The sequence below is a fragment of the Podarcis vaucheri genome (assembly GCF_965113315.1).
Source record: "Podarcis vaucheri genome assembly, chromosome: Z".
In the NCBI taxonomy this organism is placed as follows: domain Eukaryota; kingdom Metazoa; phylum Chordata; class Lepidosauria; order Squamata; family Lacertidae; genus Podarcis; species Podarcis vaucheri.
The window spans coordinates 52348299-52375383 of NC_138758.1; the positions used below are offsets into that span (position 1 = coordinate 52348299).

The following is a 27085-nucleotide window of genomic DNA, read 5'->3' on the forward strand; positions in this document are numbered from 1 at the left end:
AAGGAAGGAAGGAAGGAAGGAAGGAGGGAAGGAGGCACATCTTGTAGCCGTAGCGGCTGGTGTAGAAGGCTGGAAGGAGGGAAGGAAGAAGTCAGGAAGGAGGAGAGGAAGGAAGGAGGGAAGGAGGGAGGGAGGGAAGGAAACAGGAAGGAAGGAAGGAAAAGTAGGGAGGGAGGGAAGGAAACAGGAAGGAAGGAAGGAAGGAAGGAAGGAGGGAAGGAGGCACATCTTGTAGCCGTAGCGGCTGGTGTAGAAGGCTGGAAGGAGGGAAGGAAGAAGTCAGGAAGGAGGAGAGGAAGGAAGGAGGGAAGGAGGGAGGAGGGAAGGAGGAGGGAAAGAAGGAAAAAGAATGGAAGAATAGAAGGAAGATAGAAAAGGAAGGAAGGAGGAAGCGTCAGGAAGGAGGGAGGGAGGGAAGGAAACAGGAAGGAAGGAAGGAAAAGTAGGGAGGGAGGGAAGGAAACAGGAAGGAAGGAAGGAAGGAAGGAAGGAGGGAAGGAGGCACATCTTGTAGCCGTAGCGGCTGGTGTAGAAGGCTGGAAGGAGGGAAGGAAGAAGTCAGGAAGGAGGAGAGGAAGGAAGGAGGGAAGGAGGAGGGAAAGAAGGAAAAAGAATGGAAGAATAGAAGGAAGATAGAAAAGGAAGGAAGGAGGAAGCGTCAGGAAGGAGGGAGGGAGGGAAGGAAACAGGAAGGAAGGAAGGAAAAGTAGGGAGGGAGGGAAGGAAACAGGAAGGAAGGAAGGAAGGAAGGAAGGAGGGAAGGAGGCACATCTTGTAGCCGTAGCGGCTGGTGTAGAAGGCTGGAAGGAGGGAAGGAAGAAGTCAGGAAGGAGGAGAGGAAGGAAGGAGGGAAGGAGGGAGGGAGGGAAGGAAACAGGAAGGAAGGAAGGAAAAGTAGGGAGGGAGGGAAGGAAACAGGAAGGAAGGAAGGAAGGAAGGAAGGAGGGAAGGAGGCACATCTTGTAGCCGTAGCGGCTGGTGTAGAAGGCTGGAAGGAGGGAAGGAAGAAGTCAGGAAGGAGGAGAGGAAGGAAGGAGGGAAGGAGGGAGGAGGGAAGGAGGAGGGAAAGAAGGAAAAAGAATGGAAGAATAGAAGGAAGATAGAAAAGGAAGGAAGGAGGAAGCGTCAGGAAGGAGGGAGGGAGGGAAGGAAACAGGAAGGAAGGAAGGAAAAGTAGGGAGGGAGGGAAGGAAACAGGAAGGAAGGAAGGAAGGAAGGAAGGAGGGAAGGAGGCACATCTTGTAGCCGTAGCGGCTGGTGTAGAAGGCTGGAAGGAGGGAAGGAAGAAGTCAGGAAGGAGGAGAGGAAGGAAGGAGGGAAGGAGGGAGGAGGGAAGGAGGAGGGAAAGAAGGAAAAAGAATGGAAGAATAGAAGGAAGATAGAAAAGGAAGGAAGGAGGAGAGGAAGGAAGGAGGGAAGGAGGGAAGGAAGAGGGAGGGAGGAAGGAGGGAAGGAAGGAGGGAGGGAAAGAAGGAAGGAGGGAAGGAAGGAAGGAAGGAAGGAAGGAGGGAGGAGGGAGGGAGGAGGGAGGGAAGGAAGGAAGGAAGGAGGGAGGAGGGAAGGAGGAGGGAAAGAAGGAAAAAGAATGGAAGAATAGAAGGAAGATAGAAAAGGAAGGAAGGAGGAAGCGTCAGGAAGGAGGGAGGGAGGGAAGGAAACAGGAAGGAAGGAAGGAAAAGTAGGGAGGGAGGGAAGGAAACAGGAAGGAAGGAAGGAAGGAAGGAAGGAGGGAAGGAGGCACATCTTGTAGCCGTAGCGGCTGGTGTAGAAGGCTGGAAGGAGGGAAGGAAGAAGTCAGGAAGGAGGAGAGGAAGGAAGGAGGGAAGGAGGGAAGGAAGAGGGAGGGAGGAAGGAGGGAAGGAAGGAGGGAGGGAAAGAAGGAAGGAGGGAAGGAAGGAAGGAAGGAAGGAAGGAGGGAGGAGGGAGGGAGGAGGGAGGGAAGGAAGGAAGGAAGGAGGGAGGAGGGAAGGAGGAGGGAAAGAAGGAAAAAGAATGGAAGAATAGAAGGAAGATAGAAAAGGAAGGAAGGAGGAAGCGTCAGGAAGGAGGGAGGGAGGGAAGGAAACAGGAAGGAAGGAAGGAAAAGTAGGGAGGGAGGGAAGGAAACAGGAAGGAAGGAAGGAAGGAAGGAAGGAGGGAAGGAGGCACATCTTGTAGCCGTAGCGGCTGGTGTAGAAGGCTGGAAGGAGGGAAGGAAGAAGTCAGGAAGGAGGAGAGGAAGGAAGGAGGGAAGGAGGGAAGGAAGAGGGAGGGAGGAAGGAGGGAAGGAAGGAGGGAGGGAAAGAAGGAAGGAGGGAAGGAAGGAAGGAAGGAAGGAAGGAGGGAGGAGGGAGGGAGGAGGGAGGGAAGGAAGGAAGGAAGGAGGGAGGAGGGAAGGAGGAGGGAAAGAAGGAAAAAGAATGGAAGAATAGAAGGAAGATAGAAAAGGAAGGAAGGAGGAAGCGTCAGGAAGGAGGGAGGGAGGGAAGGAAACAGGAAGGAAGGAAGGAAAAGTAGGGAGGGAGGGAAGGAAACAGGAAGGAAGGAAGGAAGGAAGGAAGGAGGGAAGGAGGCACATCTTGTAGCCGTAGCGGCTGGTGTAGAAGGCTGGAAGGAGGGAAGGAAGAAGTCAGGAAGGAGGAGAGGAAGGAAGGAGGGAAGGAGGGAGGAGGGAAGGAGGAGGGAAAGAAGGAAAAAGAATGGAAGAATAGAAGGAAGATAGAAAAGGAAGGAAGGAGGAAGCGTCAGGAAGGAGGGAGGGAGGGAAGGAAACAGGAAGGAAGGAAGGAAAAGTAGGGAGGGAGGGAAGGAAACAGGAAGGAAGGAAGGAAGGAAGGAAGGAGGGAAGGAGGCACATCTTGTAGCCGTAGCGGCTGGTGTAGAAGGCTGGAAGGAGGGAAGGAAGAAGTCAGGAAGGAGGAGAGGAAGGAAGGAGGGAAGGAGGGAGGAGGGAAGGAGGAGGGAAAGAAGGAAAAAGAATGGAAGAATAGAAGGAAGATAGAAAAGGAAGGAAGGAGGAAGCGTCAGGAAGGAGGGAGGGAGGGAAGGAAACAGGAAGGAAGGAAGGAAAAGTAGGGAGGGAGGGAAGGAAACAGGAAGGAAGGAAGGAAGGAAGGAGGGAAGGAGGCACATCTTGTAGCCGTAGCGGCTGGTGTAGAAGGCTGGAAGGAGGGAAGGAAGAAGTCAGGAAGGAGGAGAGGAAGGAAGGAGGGAAGGAGGGAGGAGGGAAGGAGGAGGGAAAGAAGGAAAAAGAATGGAAGAATAGAAGGAAGATAGAAAAGGAAGGAAGGAGGAAGCGTCAGGAAGGAGGGAGGGAGGGAAGGAAACAGGAAGGAAGGAAGGAAAAGTAGGGAGGGAGGGAAGGAAACAGGAAGGAAGGAAGGAAGGAAGGAAGGAAGGAGGGAAGGAGGCACATCTTGTAGCCGTAGCGGCTGGTGTAGAAGGCTGGAAGGAGGGAAGGAAGAAGTCAGGAAGGAGGAGAGGAAGGAAGGAGGGAAGGAGGGAGGAGGGAAGGAGGAGGGAAAGAAGGAAAAAGAATGGAAGAATAGAAGGAAGATAGAAAAGGAAGGAAGGAGGAAGCGTCAGGAAGGAGGGAGGGAGGGAAGGAGGAAAAGGAGGGAGGGAGGGAAGGAAACAGGAAGGAAGGAAGGAAGGAAGGAAGGAAGGAGGGAAGGAGGCACATCTTGTAGCCGTAGCGGCTGGTGTAGAAGGCTGGAAGGAGGGAAGGAAGAAGTCAGGAAGGAGGAGAGGAAGGAAGGAGGGAAGGAGGGAGGAGGGAAGGAGGAGGGAAAGAAGGAAAAAGAATGGAAGAATAGAAGGAAGATAGAAAAGGAAGGAAGGAGGAAGCGTCAGGAAGGAGGGAGGGAGGGAAGGAAACAGGAAGGAAGGAAGGAAAAGTAGGGAGGGAGGGAAGGAAACAGGAAGGAAGGAAGGAAGGAAGGAAGGAGGGAAGGAGGCACATCTTGTAGCCGTAGCGGCTGGTGTAGAAGGCTGGAAGGAGGGAAGGAAGAAGTCAGGAAGGAGGAGAGGAAGGAAGGAGGGAAGGAGGGAGGAGGGAAGGAGGAGGGAAAGAAGGAAAAAGAATGGAAGAATAGAAGGAAGATAGAAAAGGAAGGAAGGAGGAAGCGTCAGGAAGGAGGGAGGGAGGGAAGGAAACAGGAAGGAAGGAAGGAAAAGTAGGGAGGGAGGGAAGGAAACAGGAAGGAAGGAAGGAAGGAAGGAAGGAAGGAAGGAGGGAAGGAGGCACATCTTGTAGCCGTAGCGGCTGGTGTAGAAGGCTGGAAGGAGGGAAGGAAGAAGTCAGGAAGGAGGAGAGGAAGGAAGGAGGGAGGAGGGAAGGAGGAGGGAAAGAAGGAAAAAGAATGGAAGAATAGAAGGAAGATAGAAAAGGAAGGAAGGAGGAAGCGTCAGGAAGGAGGGAGGGAGGGAAGGAAACAGGAAGGAAGGAAGGAAAAGTAGGGAGGGAGGGAAGGAAACAGGAAGGAAGGAAGGAAGGAAGGAAGGAAGGAAGGAGGGAAGGAGGCACATCTTGTAGCCGTAGCGGCTGGTGTAGAAGGCTGGAAGGAGGGAAGGAAGAAGTCAGGAAGGAGGAGAGGAAGGAAGGAGGGAAGGAGGGAAGGAAGAGGGAGGGAGGAAGGAGGGAAGGAAGGAGGGAGGGAAAGAAGGAAGGAGGGAAGGAAGGAAGGAAGGAAGGAAGGAGGGAGGAGGGAGGGAGGAGGGAGGGAAGGAAGGAAGGAAGGAGGGAGGAGGGAAGGAGGAGGGAAAGAAGGAAAAAGAATGGAAGAATAGAAGGAAGATAGAAAAGGAAGGAAGGAGGAAGCGTCAGGAAGGAGGGAGGGAGGGAAGGAAACAGGAAGGAAGGAAGGAAAAGTAGGGAGGGAGGGAAGGAAACAGGAAGGAAGGAAGGAAGGAAGGAAGGAAGGAGGGAAGGAGGCACATCTTGTGGCCGTAGCGGCTGGTGTAGAAGGCTGGAAGGAGGGAAGGAAGAAGTCAGGAAGGAGGAGAGGAAGGAAGGAGGGAAGGAGGGAGGAGGGAAGGAGGAGGGAAAGAAGGAAAAAGAATGGAAGAATAGGAGGAAGATAGAAAAGGAAGGAAGGAGGAAGCGTCAGGAAGGAGGGAGGGAGGGAAGGAAACAGGAAGGAAGGAAGGAAAAGTAGGGAGGGAGGGAAGGAAACAGGAAGGAAGGAAGGAAGGAAGGAAGGAAGGAGGCACATCTTGTAGCCGTAGCGGCTGGTGTAGAAGGCTGGAAGGAGGGAAGGAAGAAGTCAGGAAGGAGGAGAGGAAGGAAGGAGGGAAGGAGGGAAGGAAGAGGGAGGGAGGAAGGAGGGAAGGAAGGAGGGAGGGAAAGAAGGAAGGAGGGAAGGAAGGAAGGAAGGAAGGAAGGAAGGAGGGAGGAGGGAGGGAGGAGGGAGGGAAGGAAGTAAGGAAGGAGGGAGGAGGGAAGGAGGAGGGAAAGAAGGAAAAAGAATGGAAGAATAGAAGGAAGATAGAAAAGGAAGGAAGGAGGAAGCGTCAGGAAGGAGGGAGGGAGGGAAGGAAACAGGAAGGAAGGAAGGAAAAGTAGGGAGGGAGGGAAGGAAACAGGAAGGAAGGAAGGAAGGAAGGAAGGAGGGAAGGAGGCACATCTTGTAGCCGTAGCGGCTGGTGTAGAAGGCTGGAAGGAGGGAAGGAAGAAGTCAGGAAGGAGGAGAGGAAGGAAGGAGGGAAGGAGGGAGGAGGGAAGGAGGAGGGAAAGAAGGAAAAAGAATGGAAGAATAGGAGGAAGATAGAAAAGGAAGGAAGGAGGAAGCGTCAGGAAGGAGGGAGGGAGGGAAGGAAACAGGAAGGAAGGAAGGAAAAGTAGGGAGGGAGGGAAGGAAACAGGAAGGAAGGAAGGAAGGAAGGAAGGAAGGAAGGAAGGAGGGAAGGAGGCACATCTTGTAGCCGTAGCGGCTGGTGTAGAAGGCTGGAAGGAGGGAAGGAAGAAGTCAGGAAGGAGGAGAGGAAGGAAGGAGGGAGGGAGGGAGGAGGGAAGGAGGAGGGAAAGAAGGAAAAAGAATGGAAGAATAGAAGGAAGATAGAAAAGGAAGGAAGGAGGAAGCGTCAGGAAGGAGGGAGGGAGGGAAGGAAACAGGAAGGAAGGAAGGAAAAGTAGGGAGGGAGGGAAGGAAACAGGAAGGAAGGAAGGAAGGAAGGAAGGAAGGAAGGAGGGAAGGAGGCACATCTTGTAGCCGTAGCGGCTGGTGTAGAAGGCTGGAAGGAGGGAAGGAAGAAGTCAGGAAGGAGGAGAGGAAGGAAGGAGGGAAGGAGGGAGGAGGGAAGGAGGAGGGAAAGAAGGAAAAAGAATGGAAGAATAGAAGGAAGATAGAAAAGGAAGGAAGGAGGAAGCGTCAGGAAGGAGGGAGGGAGGGAAGGAGGAAAAGGAGGGAGGGAGGGAAGGAAACAGGAAGGAAGGAAGGAAAAGTAGGGAGGGAGGGAAGGAAACAGGAAGGAAGGAAGGAAAAGTAGGGAGGGAGGGAAGGAAACAGGAAGGAAGGAAGGAAGGAAGGAAGGAAGGAGGGAAGGAGGCACATCTTGTAGCCGTAGCGGCTGGTGTAGAAGGCTGGAAGGAGGGAAGGAGAAAGTCAGGAAGGAGGAGAGGAAGGAAGGAGGGAGGAAGGGGAGGAAGGAAGGAAGGAGGGAGGGAGGGAGGAGGGAGGGAGGGAGGAGGAAAGGAAGGAGGGAGGGAGGGAGGGAGGGAGGAAGGAAGGAAGGAAGGAAGGAAGCCCGTAGCGGCTGATGTAGAAGGCTGGAAGGAGGGAAGGAAAAAGTCAGGAAGGAGGAGAGGAAGGAAGGAGGGAGGGAGGGAGGGAGGAGGGAGGAAGGGAGGATGAAGGAAGGAGGGAAGGAGAAAGTGAGGAAGGAGGAGAGGAAGGAAGGAGGGAGGGAAGGAAGGAAAGAAGGAAGGAGGAAGGAAGGAGGGAGGGAGGAGGGAAGGAAGGAGGGAGGGAAGGAGGGAAGGAAGGAAGGAGGGAGGGAAGGAAGGAAGGAAGGAAGGAAGGAAGGAAGGAGGGAGGGAGGGAAGGAGGGAGGAAGGAAGGAAGGAGGGAGGAGAGGAAGGAAGGAGGGAAGGAAGGAAGGAGGAAAGGAGGAGGAAGGAGGGAGGGAAGGAGAAAGTCAGGAAGGAGAAGAGGAAGGAAGGAGGGAGGGAAGGAAGGAAAGAAGGAAGGAGGAAGGAAGGAGGGAGGGAGGGAGGAGGGAAGGGAGGGAAGGAAGGAAGGAGGGACATCTTGTAGCCGTAGCGGCTGGTGTAGAAGGCTGGAAGGAGGGAAAGAAGAAGTCAGGAAGGAGGAGAGGAAGGAAGGAGGGAGGGAGGGAAGGAGGGAAGGAAGGAGGGAGGGAAGGAGGGAAGGAAGGAAGGAAGGAAGGAGGGAAGGAAGGAAGGAAGGAAGGAAGGAAGGAGGGAGGGAGGGAAGGAGGGAGGAAGGGAGGAGGAAGGAAGGAGGGAAGGAGAAAGTCAGGAAGGAGGAGAGGAAGGAAGGAGGGAGGGAGGGAGGGAAGGAGGGAAGGAAGGAAGGAAGAGGGAGGAAGGAAGGAGGGAAGGAAGGAGGGAGGGAAAGAAGGAAGGAGGGAAGGAAGGAAGGAAGGAAGGAAGGAGGGAGGGAGGAGGGAGGGAAGGAAGGAAGGAAGGAGGGAGGGAAGGAAGGAGGGAGGGAAGGAAGGAGGGAGGGAAGGAAGGAGGGAAGGAAGGAGGGAAGGAAGGAAGGAAGGAAGGAAGGAAGGAAGGAAGGAGGGAAGGAAGGAAGGCAGGAGGGAAGGAGGGAGGGAGGGAAGGAGGGAGGAGATAGGGAAGGAAGGAAGGAGGGAGGGAGGAGGGAGGAAGGAAGGAAGGAGGGAGGAGAGGAAGGAAGGGGGGAAGGAAGGAAGGAGGAAAGGAGGAGGGAGGGAGGGAGGAGGAAAGGAAGGAAGGAGGGAGGGAGGGAGGGAGGGAGGGGGAAGGAAGGAGGGAAGGAGAAAGTCAGGAAGGAGGAGAGGAAGGAAGGAGGGAGGGAGGGAGGAGGGAGGAAGGGAGGAGGAAGGAAGGAGGGAAGGAGAAAGTCAGGAAGGAGGAGAGGAAGGAGGGAGGGAAGGAAGGAAAGAAGGAAGGAGGAAGGAAGGAGGGAGGGAGGGAGGAGGGAAGGGAGGGAAGGAGGGAAGGAAGGAGGGACATCTTGTAGCCGTAGCGGCTGGTGTAGAAGGCTGGAAGGAGGGAAGGAAACAGTCAGGAAGGAGGAGAGGAAGGAAGGAGGGAAGGAGGGAAGGAAGGAAGGAAGAGGGAGGGAGGAAGGAGGGAGGGAAGGAAGGAGGGAGGGAAAGAAGGAAGGAGGGAAGGAAGGAAGGAAGGAAGGAAGGAAGGAAGGAAGGAAGGAAGGAGGGAGGAGGGAGGGAGGAGGGAGGGAAGGAAGGAAGGAAGGAAGGAGGGAGGGAAGGAAGGAGGGAGGGAAGGAAGGAGGGAGGGAAGGAAGGAGGGAAGGAAAGAGGGAGGGAAGGAAGGAAGGAAGGAAGGAAGGAAGGAAGGAAGGAAGGAGGGAAGGAAGGAAGGCAGGAGGGAAGGAGGGAGGGAGGGAAGGAGGGAGGAGAGGAAGGAAGGAAGGAAGGAGGGAGGAGAGGAAGGAAGGAGGGAAGGAAGGAAGGAGGAAAGGAGGAGGGAGGGAGGGAGGAGGAAAGGAAGGAGGGAGGGAGGGAGGGAGGGAGGGAGGAAGGAAGGAGGGAGGGAGGGAGGGAGGGAGGAAGGAAGGAAGGAAGGAAGGAAGGAGGGAGGGAGGAGGGAGGAAGGGAGGAGGAAGGAAGGAGGGAAGGAGAAAGTCAGGAAGGAGGAGAGGAAGGAAGGAGGGAGGGAAGGAAGGAAAGAAGGAAGGAGGACGGAAGGAGGGAGGGAGGGAGGAGGGAAGGAAGGAGGGAGGGAAGGAGGGAAGGAAGGAAGGAAGGAAGGAAGGACATCTTGTAGCCGTAGCGGCTGGTGTAGAAGGCTGGAAGGAGGGAAAGAAGAAGTCAGGAAGGAGGAGAGGAAGGAAGGAGGGAGGGAGGGAGGGAAGGAAGGAAGGAAGGAGGGAGGGAAGGAAGGAAGGAAGGAAGGAAGGAAGGAAGGAAGGAAGGAAGGAGGGAGGGGAGGAGAGAAGGAAGGAGGAAGGAAGGAAGGAAGGAAGGAAGGAGGGAGGGAGGGAAGGAGGGAGGAGATAGGGAAGGAAGGAAGGAGGGAGGGAGGAGGGAGGAAGGAAGGAAGGAAGGAGGGAGGAAAGGAGGAGGGAGGGAGGGAGGAGGAAAGGAAGGAGGGAGGGAGGGAGGGAGGGAGGGAGGAAGGAAGGAAGCAAGTCCGTAGCGGCTGATGTAGAAGGCTGGAAGGAGGGAAGGAAAAAGTCAGGAAGGAGGAGAGGAAGGAAGGAAGGAGGGAGGGAGGGAAGGAGGGAAGGAGGGAAGGAAGGAGGGAGGGAAGGAGGGAAGGAAGGAAGGAAGGAGGGAAGGAAGGAGGGAGGGGAGGAGAGAAGGAAGGAGGAAGGAAGGAAGGAAGGAAGGAAGGAGGGAGGGAAGGAAGGAAGGAGGGAGGGAGGGAAGGAAGGAAGGAGGGAGGGAGGGAAGGAGGGAGGAGATAGGGAAGGAAGGAAGGAGGGAGGGAGGAGGGAGGGAGGGAGGAAGGAAGGAAGCAAGCCCGTAGCGGCTGATGTAGAAGGCTGGAAGGAGGGAAGGAAAAAGTCAGGAAGGAGGAGAGGAAGGAAGGAGGGAGGGAGGGAGGGAGGAGGGAGGAAGGGAGGAGGAAGGAAGGAGGGAAGGAGAAAGTCAGGAAGGAGGAGAGGAAGGAAGGAGGGAGGGAAGGAAGGAAAGAAGGAAGGAGGAAGGAAGGAGGGAGGGAGGAGGGAAGGAAGGAGGGAGGGAAGGAAGGAAGGAAGGAAGGAAGGAAGGAAGGAAGGAAGGAAGGAGGGAGGGAGGGAAGGAGGAAAGGAGGAGGGAGGGAGGGAGGGAGGGAGGAAGGAAGGAAGCAAGCCCGTAGCGGCTGATGTAGAAGGCGGGAAGGAGGGAAGGAAAAAGTCAGGAAGGAGGAGAGGAAGGAAGGAGGGAGGGAGGGAGGAGGGAGGAAGGGAGGAGGAAGGAAGGAGGGAGGGAAGGAGAAAGTCAGGAAGGAGAAGAGGAAGGAAGGAGGGAGGGAAGGAAGGAAAGAAGGAAGGAGGAAGGAAGGAGGGAGGGAGGGAGGAGGGAAGGGAGGGAAGGAAGGAAGGAGGGACATCTTGTAGCCGTAGCGGCTGGTGTAGAAGGCTGGAAGGAGGGAAGGAAACAGTCAGGAAGGAGGAGAGGAAGGAAGGAGGGAAGGAGGGAAGGAAGGAAGGAAGAGGGAGGAAGGAAGGAGGGAAGGAAGGAAGGAGGGAGGGAGGGAGGGAAGGAGGGAAGGAAGGAGGGAGGGAAGGAGGGAAGGAAGGAAGGAAGGAGGGAAGGAAGGAAGGAGGGAAGGAAGGAAGGAAGGAAGGAAGGAAGGAAGGAAGGAGGGAAGGAAGGAAGGAAGGAAGGAAGGAAGGAAGGAAGGAGGGAGGGAGGGAAGGAAGGAGGGAAGGAAGGAAGGAAGGAAGGAGGAAGGAAGGAGGGAGGGAGGGAGGAGGGAAGGAAGGAGGGAGGGAAGGAGGGAAGGAAGGAAGGAGGGAAGGAAGGAAGGAGGGAAGGAAGGAAGGAAGGAAGGAAGGAAGGAAGGAGGGAGGGAGGAGGGAGGGAAGGAAGGAAGGAAGGAGGGAGGGAAGGAAGGAGGGAGGGAAGGAAAGAAGGAAGGAGGAAGGAAGGAGGGAGGGAGGGAGGGAAGGAGGGAAGGAAGGAAGGAGGGAGGGAAGGAAGGAAAGAAGGAAGGAGGAAGGAAGGAGGGAGGGAGGGAGGAGGGAAGGAAGGAGGGAGGGAAGGAGGGAAGGAAGGAAGGAGGGAGGGAGGAAGGAGGGAAGGAAGGAGGGAGGGAAAGAAGGAAGGAAGGAGGGAGGGAGGAAGGAAGGAGGGAGGAAGGAGGGAAGGAGGGAGGTAAGGAAGGAGGAAGGAAGGAAGGAAGGAGGGAAGGAAGGAGGGAAGGAAACAGTCAGGAAGGAGGAGAGGAAGGAAGGAGGGAAGGAGGGAGGGAAGGAGGGAAGGAAGGAAGGAAACAGGAAGGAAGTCCACCCACCCGGCGAGAAGACGGCCGGCGCCCGGCCGGCCACCGCTTCGTGCCTCTTCCGCCCCACTTCCTCCACCTTCCAGATCAAGACGCCGTCGTAGGTCGCCTCTTCCGCGCGCCGAAGCGCCGACTCCACTTCCGCCAGCGCCGACTCCTTCTGCGCCAGGTTCCTCTCGAGGCTCCGGATCTGTGGGGCGGGGTGTGGGGGTCAGGGCAAACCGGATTGACTCCGGTTTGGGCTTTCTTTGCTTTGAGATCCGGGGAAAACAGGGAAATGGGCTGAAAGGGAGTGACACCAGATTGACTCCACTTTGGGATTTCGTTTCCCAGAAAGGGGAAACGCAGCAAACCAGATTGAGTCCAGTTTGGGGCTTCAGACTGACTCCGCTTTGGGGCTTCAGACTGACTCCATTTTGGGGCTCCAGACTGACTCCACTTTGGGGCATCAGACTGACTCCACTTTGGACCTTCCGGAAAGGGGAAAGGCGGCAAACCGGATTGACTCCGGTTTGGGCTTTTTTTGCTTTGAGATCCGGGGAAAAGAGCTGAAAGTGGAGCGACTCCGCTTTGGCACGCCAAAGGGCCTACCGGACTTTCCTATTTCTAGACTCGGGAAATCATACTTGACTCCGCTTTGGGGCGTCAGACTGACTCCGCTTTGGGGCATCAGACTGACTCCGCTTTGGGGTTTCAGACTGACTCCGCTTTGGGGCTCAGACTGACTCCGCTTTGGGGCTCCAGACTGACTCTACTTTGGGGCTCAGACTGACTCCACTTTGACTTCGCTTTGGGGCATCAGACTGACTCCATTTGGGGCTCCAGACTGACTCCACTTTGGGGCTTCAGACTGACTCCGCTTTGGGGCTCAGACTGACTCCACTTTGACTCCTCTTTGGGGCGTCAGACTGACTCCAATTTGACTCCTCTTTGACTCTGCTTTGGGGCATTAGACTGACTCCACTTTGACTCTGCTTTGGGGCGTCAGACTGACTCCAGTTTGACTCCGCTTTGGGGCTCCAGACTGACTCCCCTTTGGGGCTTCCTTTCCCGGAAAGGGGAAACGCGGCAAACCGGATTGACTCCAGTTTGGGATTTTCTTTGTTTGAGATCCGGGGGAAACGGGGAAATGGACTGAAAGCGGAGTGACTCCGGTTTGGCACGCCGAAGGGCCTACCTAACTTTCCTATTTCTAGACACCGGAAATCAGACTTGACTCCGCTTTGGGGCTCCAGACTGACTCTGCTTTGGGGCTCCAGACTGACTCCACTTTGGGGCTTCAGACTGGCTCCGCTTTGGGGCTCAGACTGACTCCACTTTGACTCCGCTTTGGGGCATCAGACTGACTTTGCTTTGGGGCTCAGACTGACTCCACTTTGGAGCTCAGACTGACTCCACTTTGAGGCTCCAGACTGACTCCACTTTGGGGCTTCAGCTTTCTAGAAAACGGAAATCAGACTGACTCCGCTTTGGGGCTTCGTTTCCCGGAAAGGGGAAACGCAGCAAACCAGATTGAGTCCAGTTTGGGGCTTCAGACTGACTCCGCTTTGGGGCTGCAGCCTGACTCCACTTTGGGGCATCAGACTGACTCCACTTTGACTCTACTTGGGGGCTTCCGACTGACTCCGCTTTGGGGCATCAGCCTGACTCCACTTTGGGGCATCAGACTGACTCCACTTTGACTCCACTTGGGGGCTGACTCCACTTTGGACCTTCCGGAAAGGGGAAACGCGGCAAACCGGATTGACTCCAGTTTGGGCTTTCTTTGTTTGAGATCCGGGGGAAACGGGGAAATGGACTGAAACCAGAGTTGACTCTGCTTTGGGGCTCCAGAACGATTCTGTTTGGGGCTCCAGACTGACTCCACGTTGGGGCTTCAGACTGACTCCGCTTTGGGGCTCAGACTGACTCCGCTTTGGGGCTCAGACTGACTCCACTTTGGGGCTCCAGCCTGACTCCACTTTGGGGCTCCAGCCTGACTCCACTTTGGGGCTCAGACTGACTCCACTTTGGGGCTCCAGACTGACTCCGCTTTGGGGCTTCGTTTCCCGGAAAGGGGAAACGCAGCAAACTAGATTGAGTCCAGTTTGGGCTTTTTTGGTTGGAAAAACGGGGGAAATGGGGCGAAAGCGGAGTGACTCCAGACTGAATCCACTTTGGGGCTTCGTTTCCCGGAAAGGGGAAACGCGGCAAACCGGATTGAGTCAAGTTTGGGGCTTCAGACTGACTCCGCTTTGGGGCTCCAGACACTCCCCTTTGGGGCATCAGACTGACTCCACTTTGACTCCGCTTTGGGGCTCCAGCCTGACTCCACTTTGGGGCATCAGACTGACTCCACTTTGACTCCACTTGGGGGCTTCTGACTGACTCCGCTTTGGGGCATCAGACTGACTCCACTTTGGGGCTTCGTTTCCCGGAAAGGGGAAACGCAGCAAACCAGATTGAGTCCAGTTTGGGGCTCCAGCCTGACTCCACTTTGGGGCATCAGACTGACTCCACTTTGGGGCTTCAGACTGACTCCACTTTGGGGCATCAGACTGACTCCACTTTGACTCCACTTGGGGGCATCAGACTGACTCCGCTTTGGGGCTCCAACCTGACTCCACTTTGGGGCATCAGACTGACTCCACTTTGACTCCACTTGGGGGCTTCCGACTGACTCCGCTTTGGGGCTTCAGACTGACTCCACTTTGGGGCATCAGACTGACTCCACTTTGACTCCACTTGGGGGCATCAGACTGACTCCGCTTTGGGGCTCCAACCTGACTCCACTTTGGGGCATCAGACTGACTCCACTTTGACTCCACTTGGGGGCTTCCGACTGACTCCGCTTTGGGGCATCAGACTGACTCCACTTTGGGGCATCAGACTGACTCCACTTTGGGGCTTCAGACTGTCTCCACTTTGGGGCATCAGACTGACTCCACTTTGACTCCACTTGGGGGCATCAGACTGACTCCACTTTGGGGCTTCAGACTGACTCCACTTTGACTCCACTTGGGGGCTTCCGACTGACTCCGCTTTGGGGCATCAGACTGACTCCACTTTGGGGCTTCAGACTGACTCCACTTTGACTCCACTTGGGGGCTTCCGACTGACTCCGCTTTGGGGCATCAGACTGACTCCACTTTGGGGCATCAGACTGACTCCGCTTTGGGGCATCAGACTGACTCCACTTTGGGGCTTCGTTTCCCGGAAAGGGGAAACGCAGCAAACCAGATTGAGTCCAGTTTGGGGCTTCAAACTGACTCCGCTTTGGGGCTCCAGACTGACTCCACTTTGACTCCACTTGGGGACGTCCGACTGACTCCGCTTTGGGGCTTCGTTTCCCAGCAAGGGGAAACGCGGCAAACCGGATTGACTCCAGTTTGGGGTTTTTTGTTGGAAAAACGGGGGAAATGGGGCGAAAGCGGAGTGACTCCAGCCTGACTCCACTTTGGGGCTTCGTTTCCCGGAAAGGGGAAACGCAGCAAACCAGATTGAGTCCAGTTTGGGGCTTCAGACTGACTCCGCTTTGGGGCTCCAGGCTGACTCCACTTTGGGGCATCAGACTGACTCCACTTTGACTCCACTTGGGGGCTTCCGACTGACTCCGCTTTGGGGCATCAGACTGACTCCACTTTGGGGCATCAGCCTGACTCCACTTTGGGGCATCAAACTGACTCCACTTTGACTCCACTTTGGGGCTTCCGACTGACTGCGCTTTGGGGCTCCAGCCTGACTCCACTTTGGGGCTTCAGACTGACTCCGCTTTGGGGCATCAGACTGACTCCACTTTGGGGCTCCAGACTGACTCCGCTTTGGGGCATCAGACTGACTCCGCTTTGGGGCATCAGACTGACTCCACTTTGGGGCTCCAGACTGACTCCACTTTGGGGCTCCAGACTGACTCCACTTTGGGGCTCCAGACTGACTCCGCTTTGGGGCATCAGACTGACTCCACTTTGACTCCGCTTTGGGGCTTCAGACTGACTCCGCTTTGGGGCATCAGACTGACTCCGCTTTGGGGCATCAGACTGACTCCACTTGGGGGCATCAGACTGACTCCACTTGGGGGCTCCAGACTGACTCCACTTTGACTCCTCTTTGGGGCATCAGACTGACTTCACTTTGACTCCTCTTTGGGGCATCAGACTGACTCCACTTTGACTCCGCTTTGGGGCGTCAGACTGACTCCGCTTTGGGGCATCAGACTGACTCCACTTTGACTCCACTTTGGGGCTTCAGACTGACTCCACTTTGGGGCTCCAGACTGACTCCACTTTGGACCTTCCTTTCCCGGAAAGGGGAAACGTGGCAAACCGGATTGACTCCAGTTTGGGTTTTTTTTGCTTGTGAAATGGGCAGAAAGCAGAGTGACTCCGGTTTGGCGCGCGCCGAAGGGGGTCAGAGTTTCAGGGCTTAGACCCCGGCCCCCCGAACCCGCGCCCCGAACCTTGTGGCTCAGCGCTTCGGCGCGCTCCTCTTCCCGGCGCCGCTCTTGCGCCGATTCGGCCGCCAGCCGCTCCACTTCCCGGTTCAGGACGCAGACGATCTTCTCTAGGGTGGAGGCCTTGAGTTCGAGGGCCGACCAATCAGGGGCCCCGAGAGGATGGGGGGCTGGGGCCCCCAGGACATGGGGGTCTGGGGCCGAATGGGGGTCCGGGGCCAAATGGTGGCCCCTGATTGGTTGGGGGTCTGGGGCCGAATGTGGGGTCCCCAGGAAATGGGGGTCTTGAGCTGAATTGTGGCCCCTGATCGGATGGGGGTCTGGGGGCAAGTGGGGGGCTTGGGACGGATTCGGGGCCCCCAGGAAACGGGGGTCTTGATCTGAATTGGGGCCCCTGATCGGATGGGGGTCTGAGGCCGAATGTGGGGCCCCAAGAAAATGGGGGTCTTGATCTGAATTGTGGCCCCTGATTGGTTGGGGGTCTTGGGCCAAATGTGGGGCCCCAAGAAAATGGGGGTCTTGAGCTGAATTGGGGCCCCCAATTGGTTGGGGGTCTGGGGCCAAATGTAGGGCCCCCAGGAAATGGGGGTCGCGAGCTGAATGGGGTTCCTTGACCGGATGTGGGGCCCCGAGTGAATGGGGGTCTGGGGGTGAGTGGGGTTCCTTGGCCGAATTTCGGGCCCCTAGGAAATGGGGGTCTTGGGTTGAATTGGGGGCCCCAGGCAAATGGGGGTCTTTACCCAAATTGGGGCCCCCAACCAGATGGGAGTCTTTGGCTGAATGTGTGGCCCCCGACAAATGGGGGTCTCTGACCAAATGGGGGTCTTTCGCCGAATCGGGGGCCCCAGCCAGATGGGGGTCTGGGGCTAAATTGGGGGCCCCATTCCGATGGGGTTCCTTGCCTGAGTTTAGGGCCCCCACTAAATGGGGGGCCCTGACCAAATGGGGGTCTTTCGCTGAATCGGGGGCCCCGATCAGATGGGGGTCCTGGACTAGATCGGGGGCCCCAAATAAATGGGGCTCTGGGGCCAAATGGGGGTCTGGGGCCGAAGGTGGGGCCCCGAATAAGTGGGGGTCTTTGGCCGAAGGTGGGGCCCCGAATAAGTGGGGCTCTTGGGCCAATGGGGGGTCTTGGACCAGATCGGGGCCCCCGAATAAATGGGGGTCTGGGGCCGAAGGTGGGGCCCCGAATAAATGGGGGTCTTTGGCCCCCAGCCGGAGGGCGAAGTTGAGGAGTAGGCCGAGATGTTCCGGAAAGTTCTGGGCCTCGTGGAGGGGCAGAGCCTCGTTCTCCAGCTGTGAAATGGGGGGAGTAGTATTAATACTCAAAGTACTACTAGGAGTAGTAGAAAGCAATAATGACAATAAAGATATTATTATTATTATTATTATTATTATTATTATTATTATTATTACTATTACTATTACTACTACTACTACTACTACTACTACCACCAGGAGTCTGAATCAAAGGCATCGGGGTACTAATGCTGTGAGCATTACTTGTGGTATTGATCTGAGTAGTATCACTGTGGTTACTTTGAGTATTTGGAGTATTGGTAGTATTGATAGTACCTGGAGTATTGATAGCATTGATGGTATTGGTAGTATTGATACTACCTGGAGTACTGATAGTGTTGGTGGTGTTGGTGGTGTTCGAAGTATTGGTAGTAATGGTAGTACTCGGAGTACTGGTGGTGCTTGTATTATTGGTAGTATTGGTACTAGTGGTAGTATCTGAAGTATTGATAGTATTGGTGGTATTTGAAGTGTTGGTGGTGATGGTGGTACTTGGAGTACTGGTAGTATTGGTGGTGCTTGAAGTACTGGTAGTATTGGTACTAGTGGTAGTATCTGAAGTATTGGTGGCATTTGAAGTATTGGTAGTACATGAAGTATTGATAGTGTTGGTGGTGTTTGAAGAATTGGTAGTACTTGAAGTACTGGTAGTATTGGTGGCGCTTGAAGTACTGGTAGTATTGGTGGTGCTTGGAGTATTGATAGTATTGGTAGTAGTGGTAGTATCTGAAGTATTGATAGTATTGGTGGCATTTGAAGTATTGGTAGTACATGAAGTACTGGTAGTAGTGGTGGTGCTTGAAGTACTGGTAGTATTGGTACTAGTGGTAGTATCTGAGGTATTGATAGTATTGGTGGCATCTGAAGTATTGGTAGTACATGAAGTATTGATAGTGTTGGTGGTGTTTGAAGAATTGGTAGTACTTGAAGTACTGGTAGTATTGGTGGTGCTTGGAGTATTGGTAGTATTGGTACTAGTGGTAGTATCTGAAGTATTGGTGGCATTTGAAGTATTGGTAGTACATGAAGTATTGATAGTGTTGGTGGTGTTTGAAGAATTGGTAGTACTTGAAGTACTGGTAGTATTGGTGGTGCTTGAAGTACTGGTAGTATTGGTGGTGCTTGAAGTATTGGTAGTATTGGTAGTAGTGGTAGTATCTGAGGTATTGATAGTATTGGTGGCATTTGAAGTATTGGTAGTACATGAAGTACTGGTAGTAGTGGTGGTGCTTGAAGTACTGGTAGTATTGGTACTAGTGGTAGTATCTGAGGTATTGATAGTATTGGTGGCATCTGAAGTATTGGTAGTACATGAAGTATTGATAGTGTTGGTGGTGTTTGAAGAATTGGTAGTACTTGAAGTACTGGTAGTATTGGTGGTGCTTGGAGTATTGGTAGTATTGGTACTAGTGGTAGTATCTGAAGTATTGGTGGCATTTGAAGTATTGGTAGTACATGAAGTATTGATAGTGTTGGTGGTGTTTGAAGAATTGGTAGTACTTGAAGTACTGGTAGTATTGGTGGCGCTTGAAGTACTGGTAGTATTGGTGGTGCTTGGAGTATTGATAGTATTGGTAGTAGTGGTAGTATCTGAAGTATTGATAGTATTGGTGGCATTTGAAGTATTGGTAGTACATGAAGTACTGGTAGTAGTGGTGGTGCTTGAAGTACTGGTAGTATTGGTACTAGTGGTAGTATCTGAGGTATTGATAGTATTGGTGGCATCTGAAGTATTGGTAGTACATGAAGTATTGATAGTGTTGGTGGTGTTTGAAGAATTGGTAGTACTTGAAGTACTGGTAGTATTGGTGGTGCTTGGAGTATTGATAGTGTTGGTGGTGCTTGGAGTACTGGTAGTATTGGTGGTAGTGGTAGTATCTGAAGTATTGGTGGCATTCGAAGTATTGGTAGTACATGAAGTATTGATAGTGTTGGTGGTGTTTGAAGAATTGGTAGTACTTGAAGTACTGGTAGTATTGGTGGTGCTTGGAGTATTGATAGTATTGGTAGTAGTGGTAGTATCTGAAGTATTGATAGTATTGGTGGCATTCGAAGTATTGGTAGTACATGAAGTATTGATAGTGTTGGTGGTGTTTGAAGAATTGGTAGTACTTGAAGTACTGGTAGTATTGGTGGTGCTTGAAGTATTGGTAGTGTTGGTGGTGCTTGGAGTATTGGTAGTATTGGTAGTATCTGAAGTATTGATAGTATTGGTGGCATTTGAAGTATCGGTAGTGTTGGTAGAATTGATAGTACCTGGAGTATTGATAGTGTCGATGGCGTTGGTGGTATTCAAAGTGCTGGTAGTATTGGTAGTACTTGTAGTATTGGTGGTGCTTGAAGTACTGGTAGTAGTGGTAGTATCTGAAGTATCGATAGTATTTGAAGTATCGGTAGTGTTGGTAGTATCGACAGTACCTGAAGTATTGATAGTGTCGATGGCGTTGGTGGTATTCAAAGTGCTGGTAGTATTGGTAGTACTTGTAGTATTGGTGGTGCTTGAAGTACTGGTAGTATTGGTAGTAGTGGTAGTATCTGAAGTATTGATAGTATTGGTGGCATTTGAAGTATTGGTAGTACATGAAGTATTGATAGTGTTGGTGGTGTTGGTGGTATTTGAGGTATTAGTAGTAATGGTGGTACCTGAAGTATTGCTAGTATTGATGGTGTTTGAAGTATTGGTAGTAGTGGTAGCACCTGAAGTATTGATAGTGTCGATGGCGTTGGTGGTATTCAAAGTATTGGTAGTATTGGTGGTGCTTGAAGTACTGGTAGTATCGGTGGCATTTGAAGTATTGGTAGTGGTAGTATCTGAAGTATTGATAGTATTGGTGGTGTTTGAGGTATTTGAAGTATTGGTAGTATTGATAGTACCTGAAGTATTGATAGTGTTGGTGGTTTGGTGGTGTTTGAAGTATTGAAGTACTATACTATACTATACTATAACTGTACTATAACTGTACTATACTATACTATAACTGTACTATAACTGTACTATAACTATACTATACTATACTATACTATACTATAACTGTACTATAACTGTACTATAACTGTACTATACTATACTATAACTGTACTATAACTGTACTATAACTATACTATACTATACTATACTATAACTGTACTATACTATACTATACTATAACTGTACTATAACTGTACTATAACTATACTATACTATACTATAACTGTACTATAACTGTACTATAACTATACTATACTATACTATACTATACTATACTAAACTGTACTATACTATACTATAACTGTACTATAACTGTACTATACTATACTATACTATACCTGTACTATAACTGTACTATAACTATACTATACTATACTATAACTGTACTATAACTATACTATACAATACAATACTATACTATACTATACTATAACTGTACTATACTATACTATAACTGTACTATAACTGTACTATACTATACTATAAGTGTACTATAACTGTACTATACTATACTATACTATACTATACCTGTACTATACCTGTACTATAACTATACTATACTATACTATAACTGTACTATAACTGTACTATAACTGTACTATACTATACTATAACTGTACTATAACTGTACTATACTATACTATAACTATACTAAACTATACTATAACTGTACTATAACTGTACTATACTATACTATAACTGTACTATAACTGTACTATAACTGTACTATACTATACTATACTATACTATACTATACTATACTATACTATAACTGTACTATACTATACTATAACTGTACTATACTATACTATACTATACTATACTATACTATACTATACTATACTATACTATACTATACTATACTATACTATTACTACTAATATTACTACATTGATACTCACACCACATCACCACCTTCCCAACAATACTGATCAGACCGACACTCCCAGCGACACTAATACCAATCCTACTCATCCTCCTACTCGCAGCAACGTTGTCCCCAACCCGCCCAGAGTAACAACTCGCACTCACCACCTCGCCGCAGCCGACGGGCCGGAAGCGGCACGGCACCCGGAACCTTCCGCAGCTCCGGACGTGATCGGCGAACTGAGGGAAAGGAGGAGGAAGGTCAGGATGGTACCTGGAGTAACGTTACCCCGGAGTACTGTTACTACACCCCGGGGCGAGGGCGGCTCACCGATTCCCGCGGGACGTCCGTCTTGCCGCAGCCGTCGCAGGTGAGGGGGAACTTGGGGCAGGTCTCCTCGTGAGCCTGGGGGGGAGTAAGGATGGTTACTCTGGGTTTACTCAGATATTAGTAACACGTTGGACGCGGCCACATCATACATAATAGTATAATAATAATAATAATAATAATAATAATAATAATAATAATATCCCACCCTCTGCAGCCAAAGATGAGCTCAGAGCAGCTAACATCATACATAATAGTACTAATAGTACTACTACTACTACTACCACTAATAGTAGTAGTAGTAGTAATAATAATAATAATAATAATAATAATAATAATAATAATAATATCCCAACCTCCCTGGCCAAAGCTGGGCTCAGAGCGGCTAACATAATACATAATAGTACTACTAGTATTACTACATAATAGTATTAATAGCACTACTACAAATAACAAAATAATAATAATAATAATAATAATAATAATAATAATAATAATATCCCAACCTCCCTGGCCAAAGCTGGGCTCAGAGGGGCTAACGTCATACGTAATAGTACTAATAGTACTACTACCACTACCACTACCACTACCACTAGTAATAATAATAATAATAATAATAATAATAATAATACCACACCCTCCCCAGCCAAAGATGAGCTCAGAGCAGCTAACATCATACATAATAGTACTAATAGTACTACTATCACTAATAGTAGTAGTAGTAGTAATAATAATAATAATAATAATAATAATAATAATATCCCAACCTCCCTGGCCAAAGCTGGGCTCAGAGGGGCTAACGTCATACGTAATAGTACTAATAGTACTACTACCACTACCACTACCACTAGTAGTAATAATAATAATAATAATAATAATAATAATAATAATACACTCTCCCCGGCCTAAAGCCAGGCTCAGGGCGGCTAACCATGCATAATAGTACTAATAGTACTACTACCATTAGTAGTAGTAGTAGTAGTAGTAGTAATAATAATAATAATAATAATAATAATAATAATACACTCTCCCCGGCCAAAGCCAGGCTCAGGGCGGCTAACCATGCATAATAGCACTAATAGTACTACTACCACTACTACTACTACTAGTAGTAGTAGTAATAATAATAATAATAATAATAATAATAATACACTCTCCCCGGCCAAAGCTGGGCTCAGAGCAGCTAACATCATACATAATAGTACTAATAGTACTACTACCACTAATAATAATAGTAGTAGTAGTAATAACAATAATAATAATAATAATAATAATAATAATAATAATAATAATAATACACTCTCCCCGGCCAAAGCCAGGCTCAGGGCGGCTAACCATGCATAATAGTACTACTACTATCCTCACCTCATACTCCTTGACGGTCCCTTTCCAGTTACAGTCCTGGCGGAGGCAGGCGGCCGGGAGACTTTCCACCTCGCGCCGGGCGGCGTTATCGGGGAAAGCCTGGCGGAAGAAAATAATCAGAAATAATAGTAGTAGTAGTAGTAATGATAATAATAATGATGATGATGATGATGATGATAATAGTAAGAAGAAGAAGAAGAAGCCTGGAAGAGAAGCGACGAGAGAGAGAAATAGTAGTAGTAGTAGTAGTAGTAGTAGTAATACTAATACCGTGGCGCTGTCCAGGACCGAGACGCCCTCTTCGTACAGCCCTTCCCGGAGGCAGGCGGCGCAGGGCAGCGGCCCCGAGCTGCAGGGAGAGAAAGTTTAGTACTACTATTACTATTACTATTACTATTACTATCATCATCATCATCATCATCATTACTACCACCACTACTACTACTATTACTACGACTATTACTTTTCTTCTTATTATTATTACTGTTGTTGTTGTTGTTGTTGTTGTTGTTGTTACTATTACTCTCCTCCTCCTCCTCCTCCTCCTCCTCCTCCTCCTCTTCTTCTTCTGTTACTACTACTGCTACTCTTCTTATTATTAATATTAATGCTATTGTTCCTCCTCCTCCTCTTCCTATTGTGTTGTTGTTGTTGTTGTTGTTGTTGTTGTTGTTACTACTACTATCCTCCTCCTCCTCACTATTGTTGTTGTTCTTGTTGTTGTTACTCCTCCTCCTCTTCTTCCTATTGTTGTTGTTGTTACTACTACTACTGTCCTCCCCTCCTCCTCCTGTTACTACTACTACTCTTCTCATTATCAATATAAATACTATTGTTCCTCCTCCTATTGTTTTGTTGTTGTTACTACCACCACCACCACCACCACCACCCTCCTCCTCCTCCTTACTGTTGTTGTTGTTGTTGTTGTTGTTGTTGTTGTTGTTGTTACTCCTTCTCTTCTTCTTCCTATTGTTGTTGTTGTTGTTGTTGTTGTTGTTACTACTACTACTACTACTACTACTACTACTACTATTCTCCTCCTCCTCATTGCTGTTGCTACTACCACTACTACTACAATTACTACTACTACTACAATTATTAGTTTGGTATCCCCGGTCCCGGACCCCCAATACTACTGCTGCTGCTGCTACTATAATTGCTACTACTACTACCACTACTACTTTGGTATCCCCAGTCCCGGACCCCCCAATACTCACCCCACCAGCTTCTTCAGGCAGTAGGCGCAGTAGCGGTGGCCGCACTGGGCCTGGAAGGGCCTCTATTCTCCTCCTCCTCCTCCTCACTACTACTACTACTACTACTACTACTTTGGTATCCCCGGTCCCGGACCCCCCCAAATACTCACCCCACCAGCTTCTTCAGGCAGTAGGCGCAGTACTACTACTACTACTACGGTATCCCCGGTCCCAGACCCCCCAATACTCACCCCACCAGCTTCTTCAGGCAGTAGGTGCAGTACTACTACGACTACTACTACTACTACTACTACTACTAAAATTACTACTACTACTACAATTGTTACTTTGGTATCCCCGGTCCCGGACCCCCCAATACTCACCCCACCAGCTTCTTCAGGCAGTAGGCGCAGTACTACTACTACCACAATTACTACTACTACTACAATTATTACTTTGGTATCCCCGGTCCCGGACCCCCCCAATACTCACCCCACCAGCTTCTTCAGGCAGTAGGCGCAGTACTACTACTACCACAATTACTACTACTACTACAATTATTACTTTGGTACCCCCGGTCCCGGACCCCCCAATACTCACCCCACCAGCTTCTTCAGGCAGTAGGCGCAGTAGCGGTGGCCGCACTGGGCCTGGAAGGGCCTCCTCAGCAGATCCTCGCACTCGGAGCAGAGGTACTTGCCTTGCACCTCGGCCCGCAGGATGGCCTTGGGGAAGCCGGGAAGCGGGGCCTCCAGGGAGCCGGGCGGGGTGCAGGATCCGGCCGCCGCCATGGGGTGAACGGTGGGGCGCCCTGGGAGGGAGTAATAGTTTCGGGGTTAGGTACATTACTACTACTACTACTACTACTACCACCACCATTATTATTATTACTACCACTACTATCATCATCATCATTACTACTACTACTACCACCACCACCACCATCATCATCACTACTACTACCATTACTACTACTACTACTACTAAAAGGGATCCGGAGGCCGCCATGGGGTGAATTGTGGGGGGAAGCGGCGCCCTGGAAGGGAGTAGTAGTTTCGGGATCAGGCACATTATTACTATTATTGCTACTATTACTATTACTACTACTACTACTACTACTATTATTATTATTATTATTATTATTATTATTATTATTATTAGGGATATGGAGGCCGCCAGGGGGTGAATTGTAGTGGAAGCGGCGCCCTGGAAGGGAGTAATAGTTTCGGGGTCAGGTATATTACTACTACTACTGCTGCTGCTGCTGCTGCTGCTGCTGCTACTACTACTACTACTACCACTATTATTAAAAGGGATCCGGAGGCTGCCATGGGGTGAATTGTGGGGGGAAGCGGCACCCTGGAGTAATAGTTTCAGGGTCAGGTATATTATTACTATTATTACTGCTGCTACTACTGCTGCTGCTACTACTACTAAAAGGGATCTGGAAGCTGCCATGGGGTGAACTGTGGGGGGAAGCGGCGCCCTGGAAGGGAGTAGTAGTTTCGGGGTCAGGCACATTACTACTACTACTACTACTACTACTACTAAAAGGGATCCGGAGGCCGCCATGGGGTGAATTGTGGGGGGAAGCGGCGCCCTGGAAGGGAGTAATAGTTTCGGGGTCAGGCACATTGTTACTATTATCACTACTACTACTACTACAAGGGATCCAAAGGGCGCCTGGGGGTGAATTGTGGGGGGAAGCGGCGCCCTGGAAGGGAGTAATAGTTTCGGGGTCAGGTACATTACTACTGCTACTACTACTACTAAAAGGGATTTCGGGGTCAGGTATATCATTATTATTATTATTATTATTATTATTATTATTATTATTATTATTACTACTACTACTACTATTATTGAAAGGGATCTGGAGACTGCCATGGGGTGAATTGTGGGGGGAAGCGGCACCCTGGAAGGGAGTAATAGTTTCGGGGTCAGGCGCATTATTACTATTATCACTACTATCACTACTATTACTACTACTACTACTATTAAAAGGGATCTGGAGGCTGCCATGGGGTGAATTGTGGGGGGAAGCGGCGCCCTGGAAGGGAGTAGTAGTTTCGGGGTCAGGCACATTATTACTATTACTGCTGCTACTACTACTACTATTAAAAGGGATCCGGAGGCCGCCATGGTGAATTGTGGGGGGAAGCGGCGCCCTGGAAGGGAGTAATAGTTTCAGGGTCAGGTATATTACTACTACTACTACTACTACTACTGCTACTACTGCTACTACTACTACCACTATTATTAAAAGGGATCCGGAGACTGCCATGGGGTGAATTGTGGGGGGAAGCGGCGCCCTGGGAAGGGAGTAACAGTTTCGGGGTCAGGCACATTATTACTATTACTACTACTACTACCACCACCACCACCACCACCACTATTACTATTATTATTATTAAAAGGGATCCGGAAGCTGCCATGCGGTGAATTGTGGGGGGGAAGCGGCGCCCTGGAAGGGAGTAATAGTTTCGGGGTCAGGTACATTATTACTACTATTACTACTATTACTAATCTTACTACTCTTATTCTTATTCTTACTATTCTTACTATTATTAAAAGGGATCCAGAGGCTGCCATGGGGTGAATTGTGGGGGGAAGCGGCGCCCTGGAAGGGAGTAATAGTTTCGGGGTCAGGTACATTATTATTATTATTATTATTATTATTATTATTATTATTATTATTATTACTATTATTACTATTACTACTACTACTACTACTGAAAGGGATCCGGAGGCTGCCATGTGGTGAATTGCGGGGGGAAGCGGCGCCCTGGAAGGGAGTAATAGTTTCGGGGTCAGGTACATTACTACCACTACTACCACTATTATTATCATTATTATTAATATTACTACTACTACTACTATTAAAAAGGATCCGGAGGCCGCCAGGGGGTGAATTGTGGGGGGAAGCGGCGCCCTGGAAGGGAGTAATAGTTTTGGGGTCAGGCACATTATCACTATTATCACTATTACCACTATTATTACTACTCTTACTCTTACTCTTACCACTATTACTATTATTACTATTATTAAAAGGGATTCGGAGGCCGCCAGGGGGTGAATTGTATGGGAAGCGGCGCCCTGGAAGGGAGTAATAGTTTCGGGGTCAGGCACATTATTACTATTATTACTACTATTACCACTCTTACTACTCTTATTCTTATTCTTACTACTACTACTATTATTAAAAGGGATCCGGAAGCTGCCATGGGGTGAATTGAGGGGGGAAGCGGCGCCCTGGAAGGGAGTAATAGTTTTGGGGTCAGGCACATTATTACTATTATTACTACTATTACCACTCTTACTACTCTTATTCTTATTCTTACTACTACTACTATTATTAAAAGGGATCCGGAAGCTGCCATGGGGTGAATTGAGGGGGGAAGCGGCGCCCTGGAAGGGAGTAATAGTTTCGGGGTCTGGCACATTATTACTATTACTATTACTATTATTACTATATTATTATTATTATTATTATTATTATTATTATTATTATTATTAGGGATCCGGAGGCTGCCATGGGGTGAAT

General features: G+C 50.4%; 1 protein-coding gene across 1 annotated transcript in view; it reads right to left on the bottom strand.

Annotated features, from left to right (window-relative positions):
- LOC309524276 (uncharacterized protein) overlaps window positions 1-24342 on the bottom strand; it is a gene marked incomplete at its 3' end in the record, with an annotated part of 27096 nt that extends 2754 nt beyond the window's left edge. Inside the window, exons 1-8 of the mRNA XM_082208733.1 lie at window positions 24142-24342; window positions 22616-22694; window positions 22346-22444; window positions 20984-21058; window positions 20818-20892; window positions 15525-16814; window positions 11102-11279; window positions 6484-6559 (exon numbers count right to left, since the gene is read on the bottom strand). Coding sequence (XP_082064859.1) covers window positions 6484-6559; window positions 11102-11279; window positions 15525-16814; window positions 20818-20892; window positions 20984-21058; window positions 22346-22444; window positions 22616-22694; window positions 24142-24332 — 2063 coding nt within the window. The 5' untranslated portion in view covers window positions 24333-24342. The remainder of the gene's footprint in view (window positions 1-6483; window positions 6560-11101; window positions 11280-15524; window positions 16815-20817; window positions 20893-20983; window positions 21059-22345; window positions 22445-22615; window positions 22695-24141) is intronic.
- Between the last annotated feature and the right edge of the window lie 2743 nt (window positions 24343-27085).